The sequence below is a fragment of the Mobula birostris genome, chromosome 3 (assembly GCF_030028105.1).
Source record: "Mobula birostris isolate sMobBir1 chromosome 3, sMobBir1.hap1, whole genome shotgun sequence".
Lineage (NCBI taxonomy): Eukaryota > Metazoa > Chordata > Chondrichthyes > Myliobatiformes > Myliobatidae > Mobula > Mobula birostris.
This window is the reverse complement of record NC_092372.1, coordinates 84,231,270-84,256,029: the sequence shown is the minus strand read 5'-3', so window position 1 is coordinate 84,256,029 and position 24,760 is coordinate 84,231,270. Positions and strand designations below refer to the sequence as shown.

The 24,760-nt window shown below is 41.1% G+C and overlaps 1 protein-coding gene across 4 annotated transcripts in view; it reads left to right on the top strand.

Moving 5' to 3' along the window:
- slit2 (slit homolog 2 (Drosophila)) overlaps positions 1-24,760 on the top strand; it is a 455,515-nt gene that overhangs the window by 396,717 nt on the left and 34,038 nt on the right. For all 4 annotated transcript variants that reach the window (XM_072252964.1, XM_072252963.1, XM_072252962.1 and 1 more), the window contains one exon: positions 12,075-12,214. In XM_072252964.1, the coding sequence (XP_072109065.1) occupies positions 12,075-12,214 (140 nt within the window). The remainder of the gene's footprint in view (positions 1-12,074; positions 12,215-24,760) is intronic.

The following is a 24,760-nucleotide window of genomic DNA, read 5'->3' as shown; positions in this document are numbered from 1 at the left end:
TTTAGCCATGAGCACTCACATGGGTCCCAGTTATGCCCGCCTTTTTGTCGCCTACTCTGGCCTCCACTTTTCCTACACTAATTTGACGACTGCATTAGTGCTGCTTCCTGCACCCATGCGGAACTCATCAACTTCATCCACTTTGCCTCCAACTTTCACCCTGCCCTTAAATTCACCTGGTCCATTCCCGACACCTCCCTCCCCTTTCTCAACCTCTCAGTCTCTATCTCTGGACACAGCTTAACTACTGATGCCAACTATAAACCCACGCACTCTCACAGCTACCTGGACTATGCCTCCTCCCACCCTGCTGCTTGTAAAAACTCCATCCCCTTCTCTCAATTCCTCTGTCTGTGCTGCATCTGCTTTCAGGATGAGGCTTTGCATTGCAGAATGAAGGAGATGTCCTCCTCCTTTAAAGAAAGGGGCTTCCCTTCCTCCACCATCAATGCTGCCCTCAACAGCATCTTTTCTATTTCACACATGTCTGCTGTCACCCCATCCTTCCACCACCCTACCAGGGATAGGGTTCCTCTTGTCCTCACCTACCACCCACCAGCCTCAACGTCCAGCACATAATTCTCCACAACTTCTGCCATCTCCAATGGGATCCCATCACCAAGCACATCTTTCCCTCCCCCCAACTTCCTGCCTTCCGCATGGATCACTCCCCACGTGTCTTCTTATCCATTCGTCCCTCTGCACGGATCTTTTTCCTGGCACTATCCTTGCAAGCGGAACAAGTGCTACACCTCCTCCCTTACCACCATTCAGGGCACAAAACAGTCCTTCCAAGTGAAGCAACACTTCACCTGTGAGTCTGTTGGGGTCAGCTACTGTATCCGATGCTCCCGGTACAGCCTCCTATTCATTGGTGAGACCCGACATAGATTGAGAGACCGCTTTGCCAAGCACCTACGCTCCGTCTGCCAGAAAAAGCAGGATCTCCTGGTGGTCATCCATTTTAATTCCACTTCCCTTTCCCATTCTGGTATGCATATCCATGACCTCTTCCACTGTCGCCATACTCAGGTTGCGGGAGTAACACCTTATATTCTGTCTGGGTAGCCTCCAATCTGATGGCAGGAACATTGATTTCTCGAACTTCCAGTAATGGACCCCCCCCCCCATTCTCTTCCAAAATTCCCCATCTCCTTTTCCCTCTCTCACTTTATCTCCTTGCCTGACCATCACCTCCCTCTGGTCCTCCTCCACCCTTTTCTTTCTTCCATGGCCTTCTGTCCTCTCTGATTGGATTCCCCCTTCTCCAGCCATGTACGTCTTTCACCAGCTTCACCCCTCCCCCTCCTGGTTTCACCTATCACCTTGAGTTTCTCTCCCCTCATCTTCTTTTCTCCAGTCCTGCCGAAGGGTCTCAGCCCAAAATGTCGACTGTACTCCTTTCCATAGATGCAGCCTGGCCTGCTGAGTTCCTCCAGCATTTTGCGTGTGTTGCTCAGACAATAATGATAAGGGGTTTCAATCACCCTGATATTCGCTATACCGCTAACAGTGGGTAATGAACTCTTGGAATGCATTTGAAAGAACTTCTTCAATCAAATTATAGCAAATTGACCAAGAGGAGAGGAGCACTGGTCTTCTGCATAGGAAATAAATTTGGTCAAATGAAAAGAGCAGGAGGGGGGATGGGAGAACATTTTAACTTAAGAAGGAATAGATCCTATGAGAAGCCAAAACATTAGCCAAGTATTGATGTGAAAGAAAATTGTATAATTCTAAGTGAATAGTTAATGAATGTCTTTTTCACTCAAGGACTATGTTTGCAGGAAAGTTCGGCAGGCTCAGTGCTCTCTCTCTCAGTTTTATCATGTGTTATGTGCTGATTATTAGGACGTCAGTGTATTGATCATGATTGAACTGTTTGTTAATGGCACTAAAATTTGGAGTGTGGTTGGTTGCATGGAAGGAAAAGAAGGATATCAGTGGCTTGGTTGGGTGGTACAAGGGCTGCTAATGGAGCAACCCAGAATGGTGTGAGGTGATGGATTTGGGGAGAGAATACAAGGCAAGGGAACACAAGGCAAAGATGGAACAAAATGACCCTGGCAAACAAATACTTGAAAGCAACACTGTTTAGTGACATCATTAAGAAAACATATTGAAGGCATAAATATAAACAGAAGAGATTCAGTAGGTGCTGGAAATCCAGAGCAACACATACAAAATGTTGGAGGAACTCAGCAGGTCAGGCAGTATCCATGAAAAAGAATAAACAGTTGACACTTTGAGCCAAGATCCTTTCTCAGGACTGGGAAGGAAGGGGGAAGACATCTGAATATGAAGGTAGGGGGAGGGGAAGGAGGATAAACTGGAAAGTGATGGGCAAAGCCCATTGATTAGGAAGGGTAAAGGGTTGGAGAAGAAGGAATCTGATGGGAGAGGAGTGTTGACCATGTGAGTAAGGGAAGAAGGAGGGACACCAGGGGAAGATGATAGGCAGGAAAGGAGAAGTGGTATGAGGCCAGAGTGGGGAATAGAAGAAGAGGGAAGAGGGAAGGGAAAAGAGTGCAGGAAGGAGAAATCGATATTCATGCCATCTGGTTGGAGGCTACCTAGGCAGAATATGAGGTATTTCTCCTCCACCCTGAGAGTGACCTCATCATAGCAAATGAGGAGGCCATGGGCCGACATGTCGGAACAGGAGAGGAGATAGGAAGTGAAATGGTTGTCAACAGGATGTTCCACTTTTGGCAGATGGACTGAAGTTGTTCAACAAAGCACTCCCCCAGCTTCTGGCAGGTTTCACCAGTGTAGAGGAGGCTGCATCAGCAGTACCGGGCACAATAGATGACCCCCTACAGGTTCGCAGTTGAAGTGTTGCCTCACCTGGGAAGACTGTTTGAGGCCTTGAATGGAAGTAAGGGAGGAGGTGAATGGGGAGGTGTAGCATTTCTGTTGTTTGCAGGGATATGTGCCAGGAGGGAGATAAGTGGGGAGGGACAGTCGGAGAATGGAATCACAGAAGGAGCAATCCCTGTGGATAGTGAAGAGTTGGGGAGAGGTAAAGATGTGCTTGGTGGTAGGATCCCATTGAGGGTGGTGGAAGTTGTGGATAATGATGTGTTGGATGCAGAAGCTCATGGACTGGTAAGTGAGGATAAGGGGAACTTTATCCCTGTTAAGGCAGCACGAAGATGGAGTGAGCATGGATGTCCAGGAAATGGAGGAGATGTGGGAGAGGGCAGCATCACTGGTGGACCAATAAAACCATAAATGCCTTTCTTGGCCTGGTATAGATTATAAGAACAAAAATACACTGTGTGACCCAATGGTTAGGCCAGGGCTGGATTATTGTATCCATTTCTGTTCTCTAAACAGCGTGAAAAATGCGATAGCATTAGAGATTGTGCTGAGATTTATGACAGTGTTCTCAAAAATGATGCGACTGGAAAATTATAATTATGAGGAAACCTGGAATATAGGAGACTGAGGTGAGATTTAATTGAGGTACCGTAAATGCAAGTGAGGGGCCTAGGCAAAGGGAACAGGGGAAACCTTTCCTTTCATGTAGCAGGGAACACAAATTTAAGCCAAGTGTTGGAAAGGTGAGAGGAGAGTTGAGGATTTTGTTTTGTATACAGAGCAGCCAGAGTCTGAGCCTGCCTGAAAGGCAGCAGAAACCCTTATCACGTTTAAGATACAGTTGGATAAACAGCTGAAAGGGTAACCTGCAAGGTTGTAGTGCGAGAATTGGTAATTGTCTCCATTTGTCCAGCTTTGATAGAATATTCTGAATACATTTCTCTAGTTTTATGTTTTTGAATTATTCCACAAGTCAAAAGTATCCTCAAAAGCATTATTCAAATGAGCAGTGGGAAAGCAACCTTACGTGCTAATATAACACAGAGGCTTGAAAACCCTACTGTGCCAAATTGAAGATACATTCTAAACATCCCAACTGAGAAGGATCTGTGCATGGGACGATCAATTTGACCTTCATGTATTTCCACAGCTGACCAGAGTTGAACTAGATCTTCATTGGCTTTGATATATCTCATGACTCTGCACAGAATAATGTGCAGTATTCTTCAGGAAATGTTTTCTGGCATGGTTGGCTAGGAGCTGATAGTTTTTTTGTGTAACAGAACATAAAATGAAAAAAAAAACTTCGATCCGTTGCACCAGGGCAGATAAATATCCTTTGAGCTTCAAAGATCTCAGAATCTTAAATAAGAACTTAAAATGAGTGCTGCTACATGCTCATAAATTATGAAGCAGTGCTCTCAATTAGTTTAATAATTCCACATGAGAATGACAATTAATTCATCAAGGTTGTTAAGTATACGTGCAGTTTCATACTTGCATGCATCATTAAGGTAATAAAGATCATTATTTTTCCTGTGAAAGGATTAACTGGCTACAGTTCTTGCATCAGGATGTTTTTATATAGCCATTGATTTCTATTCAGTTATTCCATTACTTACACTAAATGTGCTAAACTCTTTAATGAGATGTTCTTCCAGAAAGAGTGAAAATTTACATTGATTTTTTTTTTCATTTAAGTATCTGACCCACTGAGAAATATCCCTGCATTAATTTCATAATGCAAATGTAATGCTTCATTATAGGGATACACAATGGCCCCATATCTTTGATTCCAGTGAAGTAATGGAATGGACTTTTTGGCTGCTTATGATTGAGCAATGTGTGTCCATTGGGCATAACTGTTCAAAATGATGGTAATTTGTTCATGCATAGATAATACAGGCAACTCATTTGCATTGGTCCTCAGATTCAGAAATTGGCTCTGTAGCTTGCAATTTGTGTGCCAAGTTGGTTCCAAAATGCTGTTCATTACAAGGATACTCATTTGTGCTGAGAATTAGAATTTTCATCTGCTCCTAATCTGGCTGCAGCCCTGGTTTCCTGCCTGCAGATTTATTCTGCCAATCACAAAATTGGACAGCACTCAAAAGGTCTTTGCACAAACTGAGATATCCATTACATTTTGTAGCAGCCTTTGTAACTGCTACTCCCTCATCCATTCACCTACAGACGACTGGCAACGATCAGGACGCTGATTTGCAAATCTGTGGGTTAACTGAGTATTCTCTTTCCTGGCCTAATCCTGCTGTGTTCAGTCAGCTTGTGTCAGCCTGGAGTTTCCCCTGGTTGTAGTGATCTGTTATCGGGTTTGGCCTCTGGGGAGGTGCCTTTTCAACTGGGCATTTATTGCCAAGAGCCCCATCAAGTTGAAGGTGGCTCTGGTGTTCAGTCTTGGCCTTGACCTTAATATGGGGCATAACTGGGCTGCACCGGTGCTGTACAACATTTTTCTGGAATCCCCCTGGATATTGGGCAGAGAAGGCAGCAGGAAGTATTGCTGTCCAATTGAGCATGTGTCAGCGGCCTTAACAACTCTGGAGATTGGAGGATAAATGGTAGAAGTAAAGCTCTGTGCAGATAATTGGTAACTGGTAAAGCACAGTGGGGAAGTTGGGTTCAGGCAGTAGCTCCTGCTCCCACTTGCTGGTGCAGGAACTCAGTGAGGACAGGACAGGATGATATTGATCAGTTGGTATTTAATCTGGATAAGTGCTATGTAATGCACTATGGGAGATCAAATAAGGATAGGACATGTACAAAAAATGGTAGTGCCGTGGGTGCTATTGAGGAACAGAGGGGCTTTCCTGTTCATGTCCAAAAGTCCCTGAAAGGAACAGCACAGCTAGATAAATTGATGAAGGTATATGAGATACTTGCCTTCATTAACTGGGGCATGGAATACAAGAGCAAGGAACAATATTATAGAACTTCATTAAGCCACAATTGTACTTCGTACACATTACTTAGAGCAGCTTGTGCTTGAGCATATTTGGGGAAAGGCTATCTTAGATTGGGTGTTGTTTAATAACCCAGATCTTATTAGAGAGCTTAATGTAAAGAAACCCTTAGGAGGTAGTGATTGTAATATGATTGAATTTATACTGCAGTTTGGGAGGGAGAAGCATAACTCACATATATCAGTATTGCAATGGAATAAAGAGAATTACAGAGGTATGAAAGAGGAACTTGCCCAAGTGGATTGGAGGAGGATACTGGTGGGTATTACGGCACAGCAGAGATGGCTGAAGTTTCTGGGAATAGTTCACAAGGTGCAGGATAGATATGTCCCACAGAAGAGATTGTTCTCAGATGGCAGGGCTAGGCAACTATGGCTGACAAGGGAAGTTAAGAACGGCATAAAAGCCAAGGAAAGGGCATATAAGGTAGAAAAAGTGAGTGGGAAGTTGGATGATTGTGAAGCTTTTAAAAGGCAACTGAAAAAGCTATAAGGAGGGAAAAGATGAAATTTGAGGCCAGACTAGCCAATAATATAAAGAAGGATATCAAAAGTTTTTTTCAGTTATATAAAGAATAAAAGTGGGGTGAGAGTTGATATTAGACCACTGGAAAATAATGCTGGTGAGGAAGAAATGGGGGACAAAGAAATGTTAGCTGAATTTAATAGGTACCTTGCATCTGTCTTTGCGGTGGAAGACACTAGCAGTGTGCCAGAAGTCAGTGAGTGTCAGGGAGCAGGAGTGAATGCCACCCTGAGTCCTGAAAGAGGTTGCTGAAGAGATAACAGCAACCTATACAGGTCATGATCTTTTGAGAATCACTTGATTTTGGCATGGCCCTGGAGGACTGGAAGATTGCAAATATCACTCCATTCTTCAATAACGGAGGAAAGCAAAAGAAAGGAAATTACAGGCCAGTTAGCTTAACTTCAGTGGTTGGGAAAGTGTTGGGGTGTATTATTAAGGACGAGGTTTCGAGGTACTTGGAGACGAACACTAAAATAAGTCAGCATAGCTCTTGTAAAGGGAAATCTTGCCTAACAAATCTGTTAGAGTTCTTTGAGGAAGTAACAAGCAGGGTAGACAAAGGAGATGTAGTGGATATCACTTACTTGGATTTTCAGAAGCTGTTTGATATGGTGCCACACATGAGGCTGTTTAACAAGGTAAAATCCTGTGGGATTACAGGAGAGATACTGGCATGGATAGCAGAATAGCTGACAGGCAGGAGGCAGCGAGTGGGAATAAAAGAGGCCTTTTCTGGTTGGCTGCCTGTGACTTGTGCTCCTCAGGGGTCAGTATTGGAATCGCTACTTTTCACATTGTTTATCAATTATTTAGATGATGAAAATGATGGCTTTGTGACAAAGTTTGCGGAAGATACGAAGATAGGTGGAGGGGTAGGTAGTGCTGAGGAAGCAAAGTGATTGCAGCAGGACTTAGACAAATTAGAAGAATGGGCAAAAAAGTGGCAGATGGAATACAGTGTTGGGAAATGTATGATAATGTATTTTGGTAAAAGAAACAATAGTGTGGACTATTATCTACATAGGGAGAAAGTTCAAACATCAGGGGCGCAGAGGGACTTAGGAGTCCTTGTGCAAGGCTCCCAGGAGGTTGAGTTGGCGGTAAAGAAGGCAAGTGCAATGTTGGCATTTATTTCAAGGGAAATAGAATATAAAAATAAGAAAATAATGCTGACCCTTTATAAGACAGTAGTCAGACTGCACTTTGATTATTATCAACAGTTTTGGGCCCCATTTCTCAGAAAGGGTGTGTTGTCATTGGAGCGAGTCCAGAGGAAGTTCATGGCGATGATTCTGGGAATGAAGGGGTTAACAGATGAGCATTTGGCAGCTTTGGGCATGTACTCGCTGGAATTTAGAAGAATGCGTGGAGGTCTCTTCGAAACCTACCGAATGTTGAAGGGACTAAAAAGGGTAGATGTGGAGAGTATGTTTCCTATGGTGGGGGGTATCCAGAACTAGAGGACACAGCCTCAAATTGAGGAGCAACCCTTGAGGACAGAGGTAAGGAGCAGTTTTTTTAGCCAGAAAGTCATAAATCTGGGCAATGCTCTGCCACAGACTGCGGTGGAGGCTAAGTCCGTGGGTATATTTAAGGTGGAAGTTGATCGTTTCCTGATTGGGCAGGGCATCAAAGGATATGCTGAGAAAGCAAGTGTATGGGGTTGAGTGGGATCTGGGATTAGCCATGATGGAATGGCAGAGCAGATTCAATGGGCTGAATGGCCTAATTCTGATGTCTTATAGTCTTATAGGAAGGACCTAATTGCACTGGAGACTCTTCAGGATCGATGTTTCCTCTAACCAGTGTGTTTCTAACCAGATTTTTGACCAGTGTGTGCAAAAATCTTGCATGTGCTGTGCGAATTTTTGCCCAGTGACAACATGTGTGCACGGAATAATTTCTCTAATAAAAACAGTATAAATAAGCCAGTTCTAAAATCTGCAGACGAATCATCACAACTTCCACGTTATCAACACTGTCCACATCAGAAACCGGAAACAAAACAAAATGTACTTAACATGCCAACGAGGTAGAGGGTGACAACCTTTTGTGCGCAGTTTAAATTCCTTGGTGCGTTAGTAGCAAAAGATGTGCGCACACACGTTAGAGGGAACATTGGTCAGGAGTTGCCTGGGATGAATCATTCTAGTTCGGACAAGAGACTAGATAGGCCAGGTTTGTTTTGCTTGAAGTGGAGAAGACTGAGAGGAGACCGGGTACAGAGTTACAAAATATTGAGGACAGAAATAGGATGGATACTAGGAAATGTTTCATGGCAGATACAATAATGCTAAAGCTAAAGTGCATAGCTTAGGGAAAGGAGTAAGATGTTTAGAGGGGATCTGAGGAAGAATGTTCCACCCAGAGGGTGGTTGGAATCTGGAATGCACAGCCTGAGTGGAAAATGGAAGCAGTAACAACACTTAAGAAGCATTTAACCAAACAAGTCTTGGAAGGCTACAGACCAAGTGCTGGTAAATGGGATTGGTACAGGTAGTGACTTGATTTTCAGCATGGACATGGCGGACTGAAGGGTGTACTTCTGTGCTCTATGACTCTGTGATGGGACCTTGAGGTACTGGCGACAGGTCCACACATGCTCAGGCATGTCCAGATCTGAAGTGTTTGGTTTGATATGGAATAGAGGTTGCTTGCTACAGTGAATAGAGGTGGAGGTAATGCTGGAGACCAAAACATAGCCCTCACTCGTCATGAATATGCTTTCTCTGTTACACTGGATTTCTTTTACATGATTGGTCTCTGCACTATCCATGGAGACACTCCCCTCCATTACTCGTTATAGTAACCCTACATAACTGTAACTTTAAAAGGCATCTTCTTTCAGTGAATCCCTCTGTGATTCCCTTGTCTATTCATTGCTTTCCATTAATCTCCCTCCTGGCACAATTTCTGCAAGTGAGAAAAATGCTACACCTGCCCATTTACCTCCTCTCTCACCTTCATGCATGGCCGGAAACGGTCCATCCAGGGCCCGAAACAGTCTATCCAGGTGAGGCAGCATTTCCCCTGTGAACCTGTTAGGATCTTCTATTGTACCAGTGCTCCGGATGCAGCCTCCCCTATTTTGGTGAGACTGACATAAATTGAAGGACCACTTTGTCAAGCACCTCTAAAAAGACACCTTTCAAGTACACCCATCAAAAGTGAACTTTTGGGTGGCCAACCATTTTAATTCCTATCCCCGTTGCTGTTCTGACATGTTGATACATGCCCTCCTCTTCTGCCACAATGAGACCACACTCAAAATGGAATACCAGCACCTCATATTCCATCTATTAGCCTCCAACCTGATGGTATAAACATAGATTTCCACTCCCGGTAATTTTTCCTCTTTTTTTCTTTTCCCCTCCACTTCACTTTTCTTCAAAGGTTCATTTACTATCAAGTTAATTCCCCATTCTGGCGTTTCCTCTTCTCCTCGCCCCTGGTGCTCCCTCCTCCTTCTCTCTTCTCTCCTATCAGGTTCCTTCTTCTCTAGCACTTTAAACTACCCAACCACCTGGTTTCACCTATCACCTTCTAGCTTGGCCTCCTTCCCCTCCCACCACCTTTTAACGCTGGTGTTTTCTCCCTTCTTTTCCAGTGTCTTGGCCCGAAATGTTGACTGTTTATTCATTTCTGTAGATGCTGCCTGACCTGCTGAGTTCCTGCAGTATTTTGTTTGTGTTGTTCTGGATTTCCAGCATCTGCAGAATCTCTTGTGTTTATCTTCTTTCAAATTTGTTCATTACTTTTTATAAACTGGACTTTAGTGTGATTTGCTGTATCCTTTTCTGATGAGCTTGTATTAGCAGTCTTAGCAGTAGTTGCCAGATTGCCCACACTGTGAAGTTGGCTTTGTAAAGCGCCAGAAGTCGAAAAGCAACCAAGCAGGTGCTAATGGCAACCTTTCTTCATTACACCAGGTCAACAAACTCAGTGATGCACTAGCATTAAGGAAATTATATTAATACCTTCATGGTGGTAGCCCTGTGGAATCTGAATTATTTCCATCCTGAGATGGATTTGCAAATCTTCAAAAAAGTACCACTTGACCAGCACAAGGCTTGGCAGCGAGGCATCTCCGAATGGCCTAGTTCTGCTCCTGTATCTTATGGTCTTACTTTGTTGCTACCTCTGCATTGCATCCAACAAATTCATTAGAGAGTATTATTTCTAGGGAAACTGACAGCAATGCCTCTCTTACTTAACAGCAGCGCCGTTGGGGAATCAGTTTCTATACTGATAACGGCTATTCAACACCTCATCCTCCTTTGGCAAATAGAAAATGTACCTCTAGTAGCAAAACCATAAGTGTTGGTGTTGGGCATAGGAAGAGTAAAGGAGACGGTGACTGGAGGAAGGGAAGGTAGTGAAAGGGTGAGATGTTGTGATTACAGTAACCAAGCTACCTAGACTGACTGACAAGCTGGCTGACTTCCTGAAACCATATGTTGTAGCCACTGGGGTGCCTTGGAGTGGTTGTCAACATTGGCAACTCAGTAATGGTAGCAGGAGACTTTAAAGAATACCCCTTGCTGTTCATTTGGGCAGTTAGATAGTGTCATGGGGTTACTTTCTAGTGTTGAATTTGGCAGTATGCAGTTAGCACTGATGTCTTACTGCTTTTTTTGGGACCCAAATTCAATCTTGGCATCCAGTGCCGTCTGTCCAGTTTACTCATTCCTGTTGTGACCTTTAAATTCCTTTACATTCTCAAATTGTTAAGTAAGTAGAACAAATTATCCTGCTTTTTAATTAGTTAATACTAATGTTTGCTAATAATGAGATTGCCATGACTTCTTAAGTCCCTTCGCTGTATATTCAGGACAGGGGCAGGTGTAGTTATTGATTCTATAAGTGCAGATATAGATATTCCCACCAGCATTGTCCTCACAATCGTCATTGCTCACTGCATAATTCTCACCTTTAAATCCATCAGAAGCTGAGCACCTGAAGAAACAGGTGCTCATATTCTGTTTCCTCAGGTGCTTAAGGGCTGATGGTTTCGAAGGTGTGAACACTTAATGCAGGCAAGTGACAAAAGGATCAAAGAGGGATGGATGGGCATGTGAGAGAGAACAAGGTCCAGGGTACAGGGAGATAAAGGGATGGAACTGATGAGATTGCTCTGCATCTGTCATAATGAACTAGTAAGAACTAAGTCAATCTTGCATTCAGCTCGCTTAACTTTGCCGAGAAATTGCACCCATTTTTATGTAAAAGTCACATTAAGAATGCAATTTTGTGCATGCATGCACTGACATGTTTGTATCCATTTACTACAGAAGATCCAGCCTCTTCCAAAGAAAAATTGGATTGTGCATTCCTGCAGCTCTGATGGAAAGATCATATACTGATGCATTTCCCATGGGTTTGCACACACGTGCCTTTGCACCTGCTTGCCCTACACCAGCAGTGTGTGGAAGTCATAGGTCAAGTTTTGATACTTCTTAAATGGTGTAGAGCAGAATGACAATTTCCTTAAGCAAGGATGTTCCAATTCAGTGACTTTTTTTCTTTTTAAAATCACTTTGTTATCAATGCTTCATGTAGCTTGTGAAGTGTGATAGAAATGCAATTTCTAGACATCTATGTCTTCATTAACTAGGTGACCCCTGTCCTTAGCAATTCGATTATTTTGGCAGAAGGCCTTACCCATTCCTTTTCATGAGGACAGTTTCATAGCATCATGAGGTTGCTTTCTGGTGTTTAAGTGTGAGTTTTCCTATTCCTTAGGTGCTCGTGTTCTGATGGATTTGAAGGTGAAAACTGTGCAGTAAATATTGATGACTGTGAGGACAACGATTGCGAGAATAATTCCACCTGCATTGATGGAATCAACAACTACACCTGCCTCTGTCCACCTGAATACACAGGTATGGCACTTGTAGCAATCTCATTATCAGCAAACAGACGTACACGAGCAAAATTACTTGTGTATCAAGTAATTATGTGTAAAGCGCAATAGAAAACTTGTTAAGGTATGCATCATTCTGTTCAGCAACAATGAATGAAAATGAGACAACGTTTGCTGTATTTGATTATGGACGACTTATTCTGCCATAGGACATCATGATTGGCTGTTTTTGATGTTGTCCCCCACATCTGTCATTCTGATTTGCTGTCCATATCTCTTCTTTCCTGAAGGCACTGACCCATGCTAGGAATATGGTTCCATGGGTAGTGGCAGCATTCCAGTAACTCAGCAGTGCCTATGCTTCATGTGAAGCCAGTTGTAGCATCCATGTCTGTCAGCACTCCAGCCAAGATTAGCTAATTTAACACAGAACAGAAATTTAACCTGGAAACCTTTTAGTCTGTCTAGTGCACTTAAGTACACAGTGAGATATATATGTATGCTGGAAAATTATGAGCTAGTTTGCAAAATAATCTTAAGTCTAAAATTATTATTAGTAATGCTAGCATGTGAATGCTTAATGTCCCTTTTAAGATAGCAAACAAATGGCATATTTTACAATAATGTATTACATGCTCAGTACTGACACTGCAAATGGAATATCTAGGCTTTAAATTCCCAAGTATTTGACAGGTGATTAAACCTGAAGGTAGTAATTTCCCATTATGTGGTATTTTCTTCAATGGGATCAACAATTACCCTTTATGTGGTAATTTATGTAAAATATCTTCTAAGCTCTTCTCTAGTTTTCTACTTGTTTTTTGTCTGATTTGTAGTTGAATGGAATTTTTGTGATTACTAGTCTTAATCTAACACAAAATAGTTTGGCAAAGGAATGGTACAGTTTAATCTCTCAACTTCACTGCTGCATTTTTAACAAGACATTTACCAAAGCCTTCTGGAGACTTGAGAGGTGGATGTCTGGATGGCTTTTACCACAGAAGAAATACAATGGGGAGAATGCCAACAACCTAACTTGAAGTAGATGTGTCACTTGCATCAACCTTAAACAAAAACAGAACAAAATGATAGTGTTGGAACTCTGTCATCTTGCCCTTGAGTGTATTTATTTGGTATAGCTTTCCAGTTTACTGCAGGCAGAAGAAAGCTGCCATAGATTTTGTTGTAGCTTCAGAGGGAATAGAGCCATAGGCTTCTATGATACGGAGTTCTGCCTGCTTTATTTCATAATATGGCCGTCCCAGTGATAAACTTAACTGTGGAATGTTTTACAATGCACAAAATGAAGCTGTAAATTGGAAGTAATCAGTGTATAGAGATTCCAGTGAAACAGTTTTTATCTACACTAGCAGATAAATTTTGCTCAGATTTTTCTTAAATATTCTCTCATGCAGATTTCTTGTAGCTGCAGCAGCTACTGTGCTCTATGATGCAATAATAATAAAATCACACTTTATACTAACATGACACTTTGAGCAAAATCCAGAGAGTTGATCTCCTGAGACTGTGACTGCAGATATCTTGACAGCCTTTGTATACCTGGGGTCATGGCCTAGTTCCCAAATACCAAGAAGAATTTAGCAGTACTTTTAAAATCCTTACGAAAAAGGATATTTTCCATCAAAATTAGAACTTACCTGCTACCCAGAGTAACATCTCTCATTGGATTTTCTTCCCTGCTGTTCTGAGAGTCAACCAAGATACAAAAATAAACACTCCATCAAAAAATTGTAAACAATGCAGCTATTTCCTAGCTCCATTCACTTTGGTGAATGTTAGTACTATTATATAAGATAAACTACATACAGATCTTTACTGTACAAATTAATGCAGCTCCCTAATAATGTGATTTGAGTCCTGAAGCTGAAAAGATCTCTTCAATTGTAAGAAGAGTAACCCTGGCTTTTGAGGATCTCTATCACGGTCACCTAGTTTTCTCACCCTCCCTCATACATCATTCCCTGACATGCATTTTATTTTGTGTCTAGCACCCTGCAGACCAGGAGGAGCGAGACAACTAGACCACCAGTAAATTTTGTAACTGAGTTGAACTCATGTAAGCCAGTGAGCTCAATCCAGTTTCAGTACGTGAGCATCACGGTCACTTGTACCATTTAAAGTTATGCAGTGACAATTTTCCAGAGCTTCACTCTCTTGAGAAGGAAGGCATGACATGCAGCAATGGCCTGTGTCAAAGCATTTACATTTTTGGCATGTATCAATAGGCAAAATAATTTGGCAAACCCTTTAGTGATGATCAGGTCACTTTGAGAAGGTCACATGTAAACCTTAATTAATTGTTTCTTTCTCTACCTAAAAGGATAAATTTTAACTCCTGATAATAATGTAAAATAAGCATTTTGGTTTCAGTGATTTGGTGTACATCCTGGATATTGTTCACTTTAAATTTCAGTTGGAATGTAGAAGATTAAGGGGAGATTTCAAAGAGGTATACACAATTATGAGGGGTATAGACAGGGTAAATGCACGCAAGCTTTTTCCACTGAGGTTGGGTGGGACTATATCCAGCGGTCATGGGTTAAGGGTGATAGGTGAAAAGTTTAAGGGGAACATTAGGGGAAACTTCTTTACTCAAGGTTCGTGAGAACATGGAAAGTGTTGCCAGCACAAGTGGTGGATGCAAGCTCGATTTTATCATTTTAGAGAAGTTTGGATAGCTATGTGGATGTTAGGAGTATTGAGTCGGTGGGAGGAAGCAGTTTAAATGGTCCAGAATGGATCAGATGGGCTGAAGGGCCTGTTTCTGTGCTGTACTTTTCTATGACTCTAATTAAGGTACTACCTAGCATGATGAGCTCCAGGGTTCCTGTTATTACATCATTAATCCTTCCTTCAGGAAGCGGCAGTTTCTAGCCACTGTCAGAGGGTGAGCCAGACTGTGCAACCTTAGTATATTATCTAACCCTGAGCTGAGCTTCCAAACCCTAACCAGTTCCGTCATTAAAATGACTAATATTCACATCTACACTATAATCTACACATCTACATAATAGGCTGGTCCTGGACTTATTTCATAATTTACTGGCATAATTTACATATTACTATTTAACTATTTATGGTTTTATTACTATTTATTATTTATGGTGCAACTGTAACGAAAACCAATTTCCCCCGGGATCAATAAAGTATGACTATGACTATGTCACTGATTTCTATGTTTGCCTCAGCTCATCTGCTGCCAGCACACTTATGAATGATTTGTGACCCCTAACCTAAGTATATAAGTTCTACTCTGGCTTCCCTCCATGCTTTTATTCCCTGGAAATTTGAGCTTATAATTCACACGTTCACACATATGTGAGTGCCCCATTCACATAAGATATCTGTGTTCACCAACCAACATTACCTCCCTACCCAGCAGCAACAGGATTTTAGCCTTCTCATCCTTGTATTCAAATTCCTCATCACTCCAACCTTCCCTCTCTCTGTACACTCCTCCCCCATTCTATAGCACTCCATTTGTGGCTTCTTATCCTTACCAAATTTCCGTTGTTCCACCATTAGCAGCAGTGCTTTCACTACCTAGTCACTTTTCTTGTTGTTCCTTCTCACACGTTTCTGCTTTTCTATCCCACTCTCCTTTAAAACCTCTACCAAAATTTTGGACAACACCTGGAGAATTTTATCTGATACAGCTCTTGTAGAGTACTATGAAAGGCACTATATAAATGCAAGCATTTGCTGTTAAACTCAGTCCAGCTGCAGCTCCATTAACTTCAGGCTACTCTGTACAAGGCAGCTGTGTACAGATGTTATTACAAAGAGCAACAGCTGTTTATACCAGATCTGAGGGTGTTGTCAGTTGTGTTGCTTTCTTAGTGACTGGCTTGGACCTGTTACATGTGCATTGCCAAATCATTTTGTGGCATTGGGTGTTCTATCAACAAGTCAAGAAATAACAACTACCTCTGGAATTTCCTGACATCTGGTTAGAACTGAAGTCAGAAAACCTAATGACTCAAGTCTGCCACTAAATTAAATCAACTCATTTTGTTTACTAAACTATTACTGTAATTTGCTAACACAATTTAAGCACACTCATTATCACAAACTCTAAAGAATACATTTAATTTACTATGTCAAAATTTTCACACACTGTCAATGTAGTTCTACCACCTTGTCACATGAAGAATGGTTAAAAAGCCTCTGCAATTAAGTGATATTAATTAGTCATTATGATAAATAAATAGAAGTCAACGATTTCAATAGCTCACCACCAGTCAGCAGAGCCTAAGGTTGGTTGGGCTTCTCGTTTGCTTTAAGCTACCAATCTCAGCAAATTTATAATTAATGGGCTTTTAGTTTAACTTTGTTCCACTGTAAATGGGGAAAGGGAAAGTCAATTAGAATCGCTGTGTAGGAAAACCATGCAAGGAAGGTTTCAGCATGGATATCCATGGAAAACAGAATAAAGCTAAATTCTGAGGATTCATGCCATCCACTTATTCTGCTGATGCTCCATGATGAGATATTCATACATTCAAAGAATGGTGAGTTAGGTAATATCATATTGTATCTAATTGACATTCAGTGCTATCAGGAGAAAAGGGGAAAATGGGGATGGTGTGGGGATTGAATTTAAATGTAGAGAAAATGTAAACTAATTGATAAATTATACCATTGCAAATGACAGCATGAGGATAAAATGATTACAGTCTACATGGGCAGCATGTGTCCCTGTCAGGAAGAGCTCTGTTAAAAATGACCTAAGCTTTTAATATAAAAAAAAGACAGAATTTAATCAGAAAGCTAGAAAGAGAAAGGGATGAATGAAAACTTTTAAATAGTTACCAAACTGGTTTTTTTCTGCTGAATTATATTGTTCTAGTGTATTGCAAAAGAATAAACTCAGAAAATCTCTTGTTTCTCTGTCTCTTGTCACTGCAAGCTGCTAATCTGAATGAGGTGGAAAAAGGTCAGTCCTAGTCTGTTTCTCCCATTTTGTTTTCCACAAGCTGTTAGAGTTGGATCATATTTTCCTTCTTCCTGTCGCCTGCTGTTTCCTTTCAAATGAGGTGCATGATTTCTACCCCACAACCCCTATCCACCACCCTGCTGCACTACTGCCATTTCCCCTTTTTTTGAAAACATTATGGTGAGATAGATGAGGAAGTCAAGTCAAGCAGAGCTTCTCCAGAAAAACCTCAGCTAATTACCTTTGAGGGGTAACTGGAAATTCATTTTTGTAATGCAACAAAAAATTCTTCCAATTTCAAAACTAATTCTTTCCTAGTAGTATTTTGTGTAGAAACACAGTTATTCTTTATTATGGCAGTATCAACTCCTTGTTAATGAGTTCTTTGCAATTTCTTGCGCATTACATTCGTTAAATAGATAAATATGATGCAGTTGTGATGTATCTGTTACATTGATCTGCCGCCTTCATTAATGGGATAGCAGATTTTATTCCTTATTGCATATTAAAAACGACTGATGCTTCTTAATGTGCAGCTTATCTTGTGTTGCCTGCTGGTCATTTAATGTAGGTTACATTTGTCTCTGGCAAAAAAAAACTTACTCAATTAAAGTAAACAATCCAGTGATCTGGCAGAATGTGGAATAAAGTAAGCACAGAGACAAAAATACACAACAGTCAAGGTAACTGAATAATCCCAAGGAACACATTGGAAAATAAGTTGACAATGGAAGGCATATATCTCAGGTGTCAGCAACTGAAATATCCCTGACATCTTTAACGTCTCTTTTAATGGAATCCAATCCAAATCAGTCGGTGAATATTTTTCAGTTGATGTGTCACAGCACTGATGCTGGGACAATAATCCCCAAGGACAAAGTTGGATTTGACTCTGCATTTATTTCTAGAAATAATGGTCTGGATAAAAGATGTTAAATGAACAAGCTGTCCTGCCATGAGGGGAGAGTGGAATCACAAGCTCCCTTCTGCACCTGTCCATACTTAATAAATGCTGCCTCTTGCCTTAAACAGTCCAGTTGTTCTATTTTCAAGTTCAGTGAGAGTCTCTGATAGGAGCTGTGCTCCTTCAGTTCACACATAGCTGACACCAGTACATTTCAATAAATTGGGTCACTCTAGGTCAGGTACTGTTTCAAAGGAGAATTTCAGTAACTATACACAGATTTCTCTTTGATAAGGCGTACCCTGAATGCCAAGCCTAGGAAGTATTTAAATAAATCAGACTTTTTAGTGTATTAATTGCTATTAATAAAACTTAATGAACACATTGCCAAAAGAATATTTTTAATAATAATTTTACATTGCATGATGCAGAACAAACAAATAATTATCAGCTCCCAGTGAATAGTCATTACTATCCTGCTGGTAATTTCTTTTAGTTATATGTAATGATGCATTCATAAAGACCGAACATTTATGCTTGAGATAGGCATTCAACATCATCTTTCCAATATTTAGTTTAATTTTCTTCCATTCCTTCCCTTCATTACTTTGTATTTTTTTGAGCAACAGTGTTAATCTTGAGCATAACAGCTGTTAGTGAGTTTGGAAATGAGTACCAAGGAAGCTTCATAGGTTCCCATACACTTCTGTGAAAGGCCAGAAGGCTTCATCAGAGGAAGAATTTCTAGGTCTTAAACAGGGTGTAACATCTGTTAAAGTAAGATCGTTAAGCTATCAGTATTGGGGGAAATGAAAAAAAGTGCTTCAACTCACTTTGTTTAGGATTCTTCTTGTCACAGGAGAGAGAGGAGAGCCAAAATATGATTGCTCGAAGGATATAGGTCATAGCTTAATGTCTAATAACAAAAATATCATATGAGCGAATTGGCACAGCTTGCCACATATGAAATGACACCTTCTCACCCTTTAATTTGGTATTTGTTTTTAATATTGCCACCAATATAAAACTTCTAATTTGGATCATCATTGGGAAGGGAAATGAGCACTGTGGATTCAGTATTAGCAGAAGACTATGCTAATGACATGTGGTTAACCTTTTTACCTTAGCATTGAACTAGTTGCAAGAGGCTTCCTGGAATCTATTCCCTCTGGACTATTTTACTTCAGTCTAAGTATGAAGTGTGATTTCTCATTTAATACACATACTTCCTAATTACAAACATAAGTAAGGAATATCACCTCATTCTATCTCTGATTTAGTGAAGCTGTGCAGCTACCAAACTCAATAACACCTGACTAATGATGCAAGATCAAGTTTAAAAATTCCCTGCAGCCGACATCAGATTTCTTTTCATATTCACATGTAGAAATAATACCACTTTAAATTTTGTAGCAGTGATATGCTGCGTATATCATACCTGTTACATAAAAATACATAAATTAGTGTCAACCACGAGCCATCAGTATAGATAGGTGAAGAATGAAAATACTTCAAGTGCCAGCGATGCAGCTGTGAGTTATTTCCCACAGCCCACTGTAAGATTAAGAGCCCACTGCTTGACAGAGATGTTGGATCGTAGTATCGGAAGGAATGTATGTTATAATAATCTGGAAGTGACTTTTCAAAAGACTCTTTTGAAAACTGAACTAAAGAATCAGGACCCAAAATTTATGCAGAGCAAGTGATCTCAAGTATTGAGCACCTTCATTCCATCAGCAACAGGCAGGATTTCCTGGTGACTAACCTTTTTAAATCCACATTCCATTCCCACTCCAATATGTCGGTCCATGACCTCTTCTACTGCAGTGATGAGGCCATTCTCGAGTTGGCGGAGCAACACCTCATATTCCATATGATTAGCCTTCAATCTGACGGCATGAATATTGATTTCTCTAACTTCTCTTTTCTCTTCCTCTTTGTCACTTTTTCCATTCCCATTCTGGCTTCTGTCTTAACCCCTTCTCTTCTCCTCACCTGCCTCCCTCTGGTGCCTCTTCTTCTTCTTCCCTTTCTCCCATCAGAGTCACTCTCCTCTCCAATCAGATTCCTCCTGCTTTAGCCCTTTCCCACCTGTCACCTCCCAGCTTTTCTCTTCATTTCCCCCTCCCCCATCCACCGACCTGCCCTTTCACCTGGTTTCACCTATCCCCTTCCAGCTTGTATTCTGTAATATTTTATAATTCCAGAATGAATTGGAAAAAAAACATGGTAGGCCGGGATAACGTGTACGTTGTTCTTACTTTTAGCGAGATGCTCATTTATGACATGATGGTGTAATGACATGTGCCATTCACATAGTTTCACATATAACCAGTAATGAATTAAGTAAACAGCAAAGAATGCATAATCAAACAATATATCTATAATATTACTGAAATATTAAATACACAACAACCCTCCCTGCTTAGCTATAAACTGCAACTCAATATAGAATGCATCTGAACTATATACACAGTATGCTATATAATACGACTATATAGATCCACAGCATAGTAAATTTTAAATTGTCCCATTCAGGTCTAAAGATTTTAGCACTATCGATGATTTCTTATCCTTGTGGGATAATGTCTTTCCTGACGGGGGTGGGAGGGTGCTGGGGCGGGGGGTGTGGGGGAGTGGTCACTCTGCTTGGCAAGAGAGATTTGTGGCTGTGAAACAATCTCAGGTTCTAGGGCCTCCTCCATGGTAGTTGTAGGAGTTAACTCTAGGGTTGCAGAAGGTGGTCCTGACAGTGCTGGACACCTTTTTTCTTGAACAATCGACTCTGCTCTCCTCAAATATCGATGTGTCATCTCCAGATGACATCAGACACAATTTCCACTGCGTCAGAGAATGGTCCAGCTTGATCCTTAATCTTTCCAAGTACCCACTTTTGATCACCTCTGTAGTCCTATGTCAGGACTGCTTATATAAACTTCCTCATTTGAGGAGCCCTCAATTTGTCTTAGATGTTTGTCCTGCATTCTCTTCTGAGATTTGGTTTGAGGAAATCCAAGCATGTGTACAGGGGCTGACCATGGAACAGCATGGCTGGTGAGTTGTTGGTTTGGAGTGTGTTACATTGCGATTATGCAAGGAGGAAATTGGCGAGCTTCTGATTCAGTGTCAGTGTAGAGTGCTGTGCTGACATTGCTTGTAATGCGTTCCTTCGACTCTGGACGAACTTTTCCAGCAAGCTACTTTGTATCTGGGTGGTATAGTACCTTTCATTTTCAGAAATGACTGAAATTGTTCCACAACAAACAGAGGTCCATTGTCACTGATGTTCTGGAACACCAGCCCTTGAGAAGAAGCTTCTCAACACATCATAGTGTTCAAGGCTGTAGTGGAGGCCATTGGGAACACTTCTGGCCGCTTTGTAGCTGCATCCACTACTACCGAGAAATTTATGCCCAGAAGTGATCCAACAAAATCGACATGAATCCTCTATCAGGGCAATGCAGGCCATTCGCGAGGGTGAAGAGGCACTGCTCTTGCAATCTTCCAGACTTGTTGACTTTCTGGACAGTGCATGGCGAGCTGCTCGATCTGCTGATCTTTTGCAAGCCACCAGACAAAGCTTCAAGCCAATGCTTTCATTTTGACTATGCCTAGATGTCCGGCATGTAGCTCCTCCAACACCTCAGCTCTCAGCTCAGATGGTACAACAATTCTCAGCCCCAACCCCCATCAAGGTCAGGTTCATCCAGGGGCTGGTGAAAATGGGGGAACGGGAGTTTCTGCTGCACATTCCAGTCATTTTGGGTGGCCATGTAAACCTGAGACAGGGTGGCGTTTTTTTGGGGGGGGTTTCCTTTTGATCTGCCATAAAACAGGGAGACGTTCAATTTACATTAGAGAGAATACGTCGAGAGGAGTGTCCTCTTTCGTAAAATTTTCAGGTATTTCCTTATATAAGGGTAAACTAGACAACCCATCAGCATTGCCATGATTTAATGTCCTCTTGAATTCATTCTTATAATTCAGTTCTCCGAGAAACAGAGACCATTTCTGAGTTTGTGCAGCTGCTAAGAGTGGAACAGATTTCCGTGGATTGAAAATGGACACGAGTGAATGATGGTCACTAATGAGGATAAACTCTCTCCCATACATGTACTAGTTGACATGTTTTGTGCCCCAAATCTGATTGGAGTTTTCCAGTGCCATCCTTGAACACTGTTGAGCCATCATCAAGGTCTCTCTGTCAATATGTATGTAATTTTTCTCTGCAGTGGTAAGGGAACGTGATGCAAAGGCTAAGGGTCTTCTCTTCCATCACCCATAACATGTGTTATAACTGCACCTATACCATAAGGTGAGACATCACAGGCAAGAGACATCCATTACCATTTCTTCCTGATCTGTAGTAAGGAGTTGAAGTTTGGCATGAATCTGCTATAGAAATTGACAAATCCTAAAAAGGACCAAAACTGTGACATGTCTTTTGGCCTTGGGGCATTCAGCACAGCTTGAATTTTCATAGCACACTTGTGTAATCCTCGTGCCTCAGTAAGTGATGCTTGGTTTAAAGAATACACAATTGTTATGCTCTGAGCCCATAATCTTCTAATCTTTTTGGCACTGTCTTGAGAATTTGGAGATATTCAATTTCATCCTTACCAGTAACAATGACGTCATCCAGGTAACAATGTGTTCCTGGGCAGCCTTGAAAAACCTGGTCTATAGCTTTCTGCCAAAGTGCAGGTGCAGGCGCTACTCCAAAATTAAGTCTATTATAGCAATAAAGCCCCTTGTGAGTGTTTATGGTGAGAAGCACTTTGGAATCGTCTTCCACCTCTATTTGTAGGTAGCCCTCAGCTACGTCCACTTTGCTGAAGTGATTCCCAGCTGAAAGGTTTGCCAAGATATCCTTTACCTTGGGCAGAGGGTACTAACCAACTTTCAGTACAGGGTTGCTGATGACCTTAAAGTCACTAGATTCTGACAGACCATTCTTTTTACCTACTGGTGAATTGGTGTTCCACTCAACCTTGGAAGGAATTCCTTTAGCAGCCAAACAATTTAACTCACTGGCTTCTTTATTATGAATGGTATAAGGAACTGGACAGATGTTTTATCTTTTTCTCTTCCCTGTGCAGTACATTTATTTTTGTCTACCCGACAGGCTGTTTGTATGTCTCCTATTTTGATGCACTTTCTGCAAGTTTTGCATTTAAATCTGCATTGGTCTGGTGTATGTGAGCTCCTGCAACAATAGTAACATAATTTGTTCAGCCAGACAAGTTTCTGGTTAGATGCTGCAATTTTGTTCACACTCACTTTCATCCCTGACTGCAACTCAACTGAATCTCTATTTACTGTTCCAGTGATACAGCAATTACAACTGCTTTTTTAAATGTGAGTTGTGTTTCAGTTAGAAGCTGTTTTTGAATGCCTTCTTGTAAGACCCCACAAACTAAATGATCTCTCAGTGCATCTGTAAGCCCATCATTGAACTGGCAATTATCGGGCAATCTCTTCAATTCAGCTATGTATGCTGAAATGGACTCCCCTTTCTTTTGATTCCACTTATGAAACCTAAAGCATTCTGCAATCAAAAATGGTTATTGTTCCTGTATTACTTTCACAATATTAACAAAGCTCATTTCAGCTGGTTTGGTTGGAGCAGTTAAACTTCAAAGCAAACTGTATGCCTTTAAACTCAATTAACTCAGCAAAACTGCAACTCACTTTTCATTGGCTATTTCATTTGCTTTAAAATACTCAGTATACTTCAATTCACTCAGTATACAATATCCAGTTATCTCTTGTGCAATCAAACACGTGTCTGTTCCAATGTAGGTAACCTTTTCTGCTTTTTAAATTTATGATTATTACTATAAATACTCACTGTTTATGAACTTGTGAATTTGTCTGATTTCTACCTTTCTCTTTACTTGAACATCTCTGTCTCTTCCTGAAAATGCATGTGCTGCACTTTTTTAAAAACTTGAGCACCTCGCTGCGCTTTTTTACAACTCAAATGTCTCACTGCTTTTTATTAAGCTCAAATGTTGTGCTGTGTTTCAACAGGTAGGTAGTCATCTCAGGTTTGTCTTTAAAATACTTCATCACCACTGTTATGTTCTGTAGCTCCAAAACAAAGAAATGCACCATAGGCAGGTGCTTTGTTTTTACTTTTAGTGAGATGCTCACTTATGATGCGATGGAGAAATGATATGGTTATGTAATGACATATGCCATTCACATGTCTTTATATATAACCCACAATTAATTATATAAGCAACAAAGAATGCTTAATTAAACAATACATCAAAATATTACTCAAGTATTACTGAAACATTAAATACACAACAGACTCTTTTCACACCCCCCACCCCCCTCCCATTTTCTCATTCTGGCTTCTTCCGCCTCCTTTTCCAGTCTCCGGTAAAGGGTTTTGGCTCAAAACTTTGACCGTTTATTCCCCTCCATCAATGCCGACTGACCTTCTGAGTTCCTTCAGCTTTCTGTGCGTGTATTTCCAGTGTAATGCCTAGATGTTGCCCTGTTGTAGTCCACAGGGTAGGACGAGTGAAGTTTTGGAGTTAATTTACATCTCTTGATAGTTGGCTATAAGTTGTGATCCAGCCAAGAGAGGAAGAGGTGTCAGAAATTCTTCCTGTGAAAAATCTCTCAATGCTGACCCTGTGTCGTATAAGAAAGGGATATTGTAAAAACAAAAATGTTAAATTAATTTGGAC